The sequence below is a fragment of the Mesitornis unicolor genome, unplaced genomic scaffold (genome assembly GCF_000695765.1).
Source record: "Mesitornis unicolor isolate BGI_N332 unplaced genomic scaffold, ASM69576v1 scaffold10875, whole genome shotgun sequence".
Classification (NCBI taxonomy): Eukaryota; Metazoa; Chordata; class Aves; order Mesitornithiformes; family Mesitornithidae; genus Mesitornis; species Mesitornis unicolor.
Window position 1 is genome coordinate 12,770 of NW_010184813.1, and position 9,816 is coordinate 22,585.

Below are 9,816 nucleotides of genomic sequence, written 5' to 3' on the forward strand. Positions count from 1 at the left end.
TGCAACACTGCCTCCCTACATATGATCTAAGAGGGGAATTTAATTGTCAACAGGACATCTCAAACAATTTATTGAAAACGCACATTTATTTCTACAAAAAAGAAGTATGATACAGAAGAAGTGATCACATCTACTTAAAGGTTTACCTATTAAAATATACAGAGTACTTAATGAGTACAGGATATCAAAAAAAATGCAAAGGAGTGTTAATCTTTTATTTTTACATTTTCAGGAACTTCACAGAATTTTGGTAAGTAACCTTTTACAAAATTATGTAAAAAGTACAAGAACGCCTGGTAAACAGTCTGCATTTTTCCAAAAGATTTTTTACAGCATGCAATTCTTAAGGCAGCCTTCTCCTCCTCCTTACAAGGAATCCTTTCACTCAAATATTATCTTCCGCTGCAAAGATTAGGCTAAGGAAGCTTGGTCTCTTCTGTTAACGCCTTTTGTCTTTCCTGTCTGATTTACGGTCTCTTTCACTCCGTGAAGTTCTCTTGCCTGACCGACTACTTTCTGATATAGACCTCTTTCTGTCAGATCTTGAACTTTTATCCTTTGAGCTTTTGGTATCTCTAGTCCCACCTTTTGAGGACTTGTGACTTCTGTCTATGCCTGAAGCGTCCCTTCGCTTCCTGTCTGTGCTCCTCCTGCGCTTTCTGTCTCTGTTATGCCCTCTTCCTCGGCTTCGACTTCTACTCTCGCTAGTGGTAGAGCTGCTGCTGCTGCTGTCCCTGCTGGTACTTCCACTTGTAGTGCTGCTGGTGGTGGAAGTACTGCGGCTGCTACTGCTGCCAGTGCTTGAGCTACTTCCACTACTAGTACTGCTCGAAGTACTACTGCTACTGCTGCTGCTGCTACTACGGCTGTGACTCTTCCCAGTTTTGTTACCTGCTCTACCTCTGCTCCTACTCCTTGTCTTATTCTTAATTTCTACACTGAGTGTCTGACTCTGCTCTGTCTGTGCCTCAACTACCTTTACAGACACCACAGCATTTTCATCCTTGTCTGCCTGGGGCTCTGCATCCTGAGAGGACTGAGTCAACTGAGGTGACTGTGCCAGTGGCACAGACTGTGGCCGAGATGAAGCCTCAGCCACAGGTTCTGGCTGAGCTTCAGGTGCCTTCTCTTGTTTTTCTTCGGGTTCAGCTTCAATTTCTGGTTTGATACCTTTCTCCTTCTCGGGAGAAGGAACATTACACACCTTTTCTGGCTGAGCATCACACTCTGTATCTGGTTCCGCCTCTTTGCCATTTTCATTTTCTACAGGTTCTACACTATCTGCCTCATTCGTTTCAGCCACATCCTGCTCATTATCCACTGGCTGAATGTTTTCCTTGTCCTCTTTCACAACCATGACCTCTTCATGCTGACCATCCTGTTGCTTGTCATTCTCCCTCACCTCAGTAGGCTCTTCTACTTTAACCTCCATTTCATGCTTCTGTTCATCCTCTTCCTGTTCTTTCTCTGCATCACTATGCCCTGAACCTATTTTTCCCTTTTCCTCCCCTACCTCCTCCATTTCTACATCATTGTGCTGATTACCTGTCTCCAACTCTTCCACCTGCTGAGCCACCTTACCCTCTTCCTGCTCCTTGTTCTGTTCTTCTTTCTTTTCTTCATTCTGCACCTCCTGCTGTTCTTTTTCCTTCACCGATTGTCTTCTGGGCCTGGCCTCCATTTTGTTAATCTGCTCTGCAAATTCATTTCGCCTGCTTTCAAAGAGTGCTAGGGAATAAATGCATAAATAATAGTGTCAGATCATCTACAGACACCGAAGTCTATTTTCTCCTTAACTATGAGTTAATAAGTTATCAAATAGTTTTAACTTATAAATACTGTATTCTTATTCATTCTGAAGTAGCAAGCCATTCATGCATAATGAAAAAGTCTGCTAGTTACCTTAAGAAAACAAAGCAAAGGGGACAGTCAGCTCAGCTGAGTACCAGAATAGTAAAGCCCTAAATCTAAGCTAACAAAGAGATTTTAACTTCATTAAAATCAATCCAATGTTCAGTATATCAAAATAATACCTTAATTTCCTGGTATTTATATATTAACAAGGTTATACTTCTTAAGGTAAACAAAAGACAGTAAAAATCAGCAAAAAGCTGGTTAGGTATTAAGAAAGCTTAAATAATGTAAGCTATTCAGATAGGTGAGCTAGCTTCTCTTATCCCCCAACCCCACACAATGAAGACAAGCTCCTAAAGAACAAAAACAAACCCAATACATTCTCAGTTTAATAAAAAAGAACAGTAGGACTACCATCAACCGCAGTATTTTAAATTGTTTTCCAAAAGAAAAATATAGTCATCCTGTGAAACAGAAATGAACAGACATTAAGGTAAAAAAAAAAGTCATCATAAATTTCTAGTACTGTGATTCAGAAAACACTTCTGACATATTTTGTTAAAAACCTGTATTCCTTTGGGTCTTCAATGAGTAGAATCCGCCTTTCCTAAAACTGAGTTGCTGCACTGGCATACGTCTGTGTATCAAAGCCAATATAAAGGACTGCTTTAAACACATACCTCTGAGATTATTCATACACTTCTTTTGATTTCTTCTAAGAGAATCAAAGCACATCCAATATAAAAATAAGTCACTGAAAGAGTAATGTTCATTTGTGATGAACATCCATGCAAGAACTTACAGTTTGTCCTAACCATGAAATTCACATATTTAAGCAGAGACTCAAAGGAAACTTGTAGTCAAAGGGAGGCAAGAACAAGGCCCTCTGCATCACAAAGACCACTTACCGTTCATCTTTTTCTGTGACTCTTCCATCAGCTTCTGCGTAGCAGGACACATTCTGCCAGGTATGTAGAATAAGTGGGGTTTTGTCTTCGTTCTTATGTATTTAATTATTTTAGCATTATGTTCATTCCATTCTTCTTGCTGAGAAATGAAAGAAAAATAACTGTGAGATACACAAGAATAGTTTAAGCAAAGAGAAAAATCAAAAGCCAAACTAAAACTCACCAACTGAGCAAGCTCAACCTTCTGCTCCAGTAACCGCAGCTCTGTCTGCTTAGCACGTCTTTCTTCAAATAGTTCTCGCCTTTCGTTTTCAACTTGCTTTCTCTCTTCCTCTGCCTGCACTTCAAGTTTTTGTTCAATTTCTTGTCGTCTCTTTTGCTAAAATTAGTAAAGAAGTATCTTAAATATTTTTTCTAAGTCACTAGCATGTTCTAGTTTGGTCCAATTACAGTTTTGAATTATTTACACCATTAAAAAAATTCCTAAAAACACATTACAAAATATCTCCTAAAATGCAGGTATTGCAAGAGTGTCATTGCTTGCTGGCACCTAATTTTTTGTGGGTTAACTAAAAAAAAAGTATGGGCCCCTGTGGATGTGTCTGGTTTTCTATAGTTCAATTTGGATTTGAATTTTCAATACAAGCTTCTACATTTTGTTTTTCTCCCAATGGCAGGAAAAAAAAAAAGTAGATTCCAGGTATTCCACTTGGAGGGAAAAAATTCAACTCCCGCAGAAACAAATGAAGGGCTGCAGACTGGTGTTTGTGACCAACAAAACAAATTACACTGCAAATACTTCCAGTATATTCATTGTTAATTAGATACACTACTGTAATCCAGAAATGCCCTGTTACCATGTCCTAGACAGCCACATGCTCAGATTGTACAATAGCTGCCTAATAAAAAAAACACAATTTAGTGCCTGGACAACAAAAATCGCTGTGTCACAAAACTCCTCAGGTCTCTACTTTGATTCACAGTAAGTTTTTAAGTATGAAGAGAACAATTCCTATACAAATTCTCAGAAATATGTTGCAAAGAGCAATAACTCCTCAAAGTCTCTTTATGCAAACATGTACTACCATAAATTAGAGAAGGACTCCATGTTTCTAGACCATCCTAATCAACAGTTTCTTGTTCTAAAGGCAAGCAGACAGAGAACTTTGGTCCTCTCATGTGCTACATGACAAGTTAGGTAAAACAGCAGGATATCCAAATACTGGATCTGAGAGTAATCAATACCACTGCTGCAAGCCAGCTATGCTAACACTACACAGAAAAGGTTTTAAGTTTAAAGATTTTGTTATCTGCTTCCATCAGACTGCTGAAAGTACAACTTTCAAGCACTGTTTTTAATCTAAAGGTTATTACTGAATAAGCCATTTAGGGCAACAGTAAACAAATACCACAGCCTCCACAACTTAAAAGGGCATTCTAGGAATAAAGTTACCACCATCCTATATATAAGTTTTTTGAAGTTACCACTAAGCTACGCAAAGCCTTCACTTCAGTACAATCACATATCCATTTATTAAAGACAGGAATTCTTGTTATCTATACTGAGAGGAGGAAGCCATTTGCAGTCAGACAGCATAACGCAACCATACATTTTTGAGTACTTGGTTATACTTTAAACACCTGGAACACATCAGGGCGGGCACTGCTTCAGCAGTACCGAATCACCATTATTTACAGAAGTAGCCTATGGCCTATTAAACAGTTACCCAATTAAATTCCATTTACTTCGAAATGATCCCCAAATAACGTAAACAAGATAGATACAGTGTATTTAGTGTTTTACATGTTTTAAAAATGTACAGCAATTAAAAAAACCTCATCAACAAAACACTGCCTTTTCACTTCTGCAATGGTCAGAAATAGTATTGTAAAGTCACAGAATCACAGAATCGCTCGGTTGGAAAAGCCCTCCGAGATCATCACGTCCAACCGTTCCTGTCTACCCCCTAAACCATATCCTTAAGTACCTCGTCTACCCGCTTTTTAAATACATCCAGGGGTGGTGACTCCACCACCTCCCTGGGCAGCCTGTTCCAGCCTCTGACGACCCTCTCAGTAAAGAACTTCCTCCTTATCTCTAACCTGAACCTCCCTTGGCACAGCTTGGTGCCGTTTCCCCTTGTTCTATCCCCCATCACCTGGGAGAAGAGCCCAGCACCCACCTCTCTACAACCTCCCTTTAGGTAGTTGTAGGTGGTGATGAGGTCTCCCCTCAGCCTTCTCTTCTCCAGGCTAAACAAGCCCAGTTCCCTCAGCCACTCCTCATAAGTCATGAAATCATGAAGAGTCCCTTTCCTGCCTTCCACCCCAATTCCACTAAACTAAACCAAACAAAAACCTACATGCACTCTTACCAATTTGTTTCACCTGCAACCTATACCATGGGGAATTTTCATTCCTATTTGAAGAATCCTGAAGACAGAAATTTTGCTTTGTTTTTTACTATCTAGAGTCTGATAGAACTAAAAATAAGTACCCTCTCAGTAGAAACCGTAGACTCCTGCTTAAATTTTTGAAGAGTGCCCATCAACAAGCCAAATATACGTCGATTCCTGAATAAAAACAAAAAGAAGTTTGAGATTCAGTTCAAGTACTACGATTTCTATTTGCATAAACAATCAGTGAAACTTTCCACATCAGAGATGTTTATTTTTAAAGGCTCAGTATTACTCAAGGCCATTAGCAAGGGAACAGACATTGACTGTGCCAACAGGCTAGGATATAATTTACAGTGACATATCGTATTTTGCTTAAGAGTCAGACATAGCTCCTATCCAAAACACAGCACAGTTAGCACTGGGCAAACTGGAAGCCTGCACATTATACATCTGGAAATCACGACACTCAGAAAATAAGTATTAAAAAATAATCCAAAAGCAGAGAGTATTGAAGAAAAGGTTGAGTAAATACAGTGTGAGTTATCAATAAGGCAGTGAACTGGAAGGTCACTGGGTTTTCTGAAGAGCATACCCCCCCGGCCCCGCTCAGGAGATTAAGGAGAAATGGAGTGAAAGCTTATCTGTCACAGATTGCCTAACAAATATCTTCTACACTGAGGCACTGCACTGTGGGAAGAAACCAGAGTTGCTCTCATCCAATTAAGTGCTGTTTTGAGAAAAAAAGTAAAATTGTTCAAGGCATTCTCTTCTTGAATTTCACCTTCTCTTTCTATTTAATCCCAAATTAAGCCTCTACAGCAAGAGGCAGACTGTCTTGTTTGTCTTGAAATTTTACCCAATTAAGAGAAAGGAAATGCTATTCTTACTGGCACAAACCTGACACGGAAAGGTTAAAGTACTTGTATATTAAACAGTAGAAATCGTAACAAATAAAGAACTCAGAGTTCGAGATTACTTGAAGTGTATTTATAGATGAATGACATCCCAGAAGACACTGAGCAAAATCAAGAGCTCAATGGATGTCTTCCTCTCAAAGGGTCTCTTTCTACCACTGGTCACACAGAGATCCAAACTGGTTTCCTCACTTACTACCACTGAACTGTTTTGACTACTGGAGCGCAAAACAATAAAACCACAATTCTGAGCAAACAAACTTTTAGTGCCTGAAGCTCTGGAAAGTCCACCAAGAATCCTTAAAGTCTTTCTGTGAGGAATGTTTCTGTTGGAAACTGGTGACAGAAGCAACAGCAGCCTGCTAGTGGTATTGTAACTGTAAAAGCAGCAAGGAAAGTGCCTCTTCTGTGCTAATTCATCTGTGGTCCTTATCACAGCAGCTCTCTATGGTTCCTTATTCCAGCTCTCATTCCTCTATTTGAGGTATAGGTTACTATCGCACCGGGTGAGCTGCAGACTGAAGTGGCTGGAGTCCAGGAGGTTGGATACAGCTGCAAATTTGCTTTTCCAACACCCCTTCCCAATTGAACTGCATTTCAGCAAGAATTTTTATGAGCTATCCTGACACAAATAAAATACAGGAAAAAGGAGATATACATAGGAGGAATCTAAAAAGAAGCAGGCAAAAGGAAGGTCAGACTGTGCATACAATGAGTCTGAAAGCAGTAAGAGAGAAGAAACACAATAGAACTACTGTGCTATTAAATAAAAGGGAAAACCCCACACCCAAAAGCCTCCTTCAGCCAACAAAATAAATGATGTACCCAGACAGTTGTAACGGGCCTAAATGTTGAGTAACCAATGAAGCCATAGATACATTTCTGTCTAACTCAAAGATTGGTTACAACAGCACTAGCAAAGCTATTCCTGTAGGTGGCCTGAGAAGCAGAACCCATCAGTTACTTGAAGTGAATGCTGTGTTGTTACCGCTGTGAAGTATTTTGAGTACTTTTTAAAATCAATTTCATACCATTACAGTACCTCTTCAACATCATCTTTCATACATAATAGCATCTGTATAACGCATTTCAAATCTAAAGCTACTTCCTATGCCAGCATTCAGAAGTACGATGTTAGTGCTTAAAAGACTTCTGCATACCTTTGTTTTCCTTTCTCATCCATATTTTGGTCTTGTATAAGGTCTCGACGTGTTCGCTCTTTGGAGGTAGCAACAACAGAAGATGGCAACGCTGGCTACAACAAAGAAAAACAAACTACTTTGTTCATGTTCCAGATAAGTATGTTTCTTCCTGCACAGCCTCATTTACCATGTATTACCTTTTTAATATCATCATCCTCTGCGTCGCTTTCTTGGCGTGATTCTCTTCTCGTCCGACGTTCTCCACCCAGCCTGAGGAAGAAAAACCATTAATGGTCACTAGAGAGCACGTATTTAGGACAGCATCTGTTCTAATGTGAGAAAAATACAAGTCAGTGTATCTGGTCAGAAGAACCAATGCTTCCAGCAAAAATCTCCCCACTGTTCCAGGGACAGACAGAATCTACTGTTGGTAAAAATCAGTGAGAGAACACAGTTTAAGTTTTAATACAACTTGCACAGTAAAGTAAAACAGAAGACCCCACATTACTACCACATTTGACTTTAGAACACCTTTGGAGTTACTTCTTGTTTCTGATGTTTGTACTTTTCCAGAATCTCTAAAAATGGCTACCAGTATAAGGGGATTATGAGACAGATTTAAATGCTTCAAGATATAAAGGTTGACATGATTTTTCAGTGGGAAATTAGGGTTACCAAGCCAAATACCCAGAAAACAGGTGAGGAGAGGCAGAGCCCTTAGGACCTGAGAACTTGGATGAACTGAGTCTTTAACAGAGAACAACTAGGCAGTGTATTAAATAAAAGTTATTTTCAGCTTTCACTCTCAGCTTTGCGGGACAGCACTTTGCTGCTGGTAAAGCTATTTCACAGTATTCATTTTGCATTAGCTCACAAATTCAACAGCAAGCCTTGCTTTAGTCAAGAGCTACCACTGCATGTTAAGTGCTCACAGAATGAAGCTCGCTATCATCAGTCACATCTGACTCATCTCCATCCGGATATGAAAGCTTTCAGCTTTCACTCTCAGCTTTGTGGGACAGCGCTTTGCTGCTGGTAAAGCTATTTCACAGTATTCATTTTGCATTAGCTCACAAATTCAACAGCAAGCCTTGCTTTAGTCAAGAGCTACCACTGCATGTTAAGTGCTCACAGAATGAAGCTCGCTATCATCAGTCACATCTGACTCATCTCCATCCGGATATGAAAGCTCAAAATCCGTGCACTGACACGCTGCATGCCTTCAATTTATTGCACGGGAGATCTCAGCCATACTTCAACTTGTGTTTGCTGGATAACTGTCCTGGTTTAGGTGTTTGTTCTATTTAGCTCAAACCGGGACACTAACAAATCTGTAAAACATAATGTAGCACTGCACACCAAGCGAAATAGAAAACTCCAAGAACCTTTGTATCATTATGTTATTGCTATAAGGTATAAAAAAAATTTCACCACAGTCGATTGCTACCATCCAAATATATTTCCCACAAGTCTTGAATATGTAATCTTTGAAGAAGACAGTGAAAGTCATCAGTTATTAACACTTATTGAATCTATGTATTGTAAATTTACTGCTATAAATTCTCATTCTAATAAAGCAAGTTCTCTGCATCAGTTTTTGCACCCACCTACTGGTTGCCCCTTCGAGATCCCTCTGTTTGGCTGGGGGTCCTCCTCCACTATCCGAGAATCCACGCCTAAAAAGAAAACACCTGTGATCTCAGATTAAGTCAGGCTAACCCCAGGCTAAGCCTGTACAACCAAACTGTATTCTGGCTTTGTGGCCACGATGTAACAATAAATTTTACTCAGCTCTGCTACCATTTACTGATACTACTACAGTGAAGTTTAAACATACCACTTGTGGACCAACTAATTTAAACTTGAGTTTCTGCACTTATTTAATTGATTACTTACAATCAAACAAGCAGACTTGTTATGTTGAAATGCTCATATCTGCAGTAATTTTCAAGATGTATTAAGTCCTAACTAGCAGTTTAATATTGAAATATAGCAAAAAATCCACTACATACTCCATCAAGAAAGAATTACTGAAGAAAAATTGGCCTTCTCATTCTACTTAGGGGGAAGGAAAACCCACAACAAAAGACTTGTGGCTTAATCTACATGTGTTTTAAAACTTCTATCGCCTTCAACTCTTTGAATTCTTTCTGGAAAAGCTACCAGTTTTTTAATTATTGAGAGACTGATTTTGCACAATTTCAAAGAGACAAGGTCCCAAATACCACACAACAGCTCCCTTAACTTCGATGTTCCCTCTTATTTTTCAGGCTAATAGCTAAAAGGGTTAGGGAAACCACCCATTTAAACCTGTTATAACAGAACGAGAAGGGACTTTAAATTTCATCCCCGAATGCCCTGTAGGCCAGCTTTGGTGCCTGCTTGCTAAGACAGCAATGGGATTAAGATGAGAAACATAAACCACCCCAGTGTAAAGGCAGCAAACTAACGCCGGGGCAAAGGGTTGAAGAAACCCTGCAGCTCCTTACCTTAGCAATAAGCTCCCACGGCCTCTACCTCCACCTGGGCCTGTGAGGGCTAACAGTCTGTTTTGAGGGGGCCTGCAAAGAGACAGCGGGAGCTGTTAGCGGTACCTCCC

General features: G+C 39.7%; 1 protein-coding gene across 1 annotated transcript; it reads right to left on the reverse strand.

Moving 5' to 3' along the window:
• Positions 1-201: 201 nt before the first annotated feature.
• On the reverse strand, positions 202-9,780 carry PNN (pinin, desmosome associated protein; the record flags this gene model as incomplete). Its single annotated transcript, XM_010184609.1, has 8 exons — positions 202-1,728; positions 2,763-2,901; positions 2,986-3,141; positions 5,260-5,335; positions 7,236-7,330; positions 7,415-7,487; positions 8,825-8,893; positions 9,707-9,780. Coding segments are annotated over 8 exons (1,971 nt in total), but the record flags the coding sequence as incomplete, so codon positions are not given.
• Between the last annotated feature and the right edge of the window lie 36 nt (positions 9,781-9,816).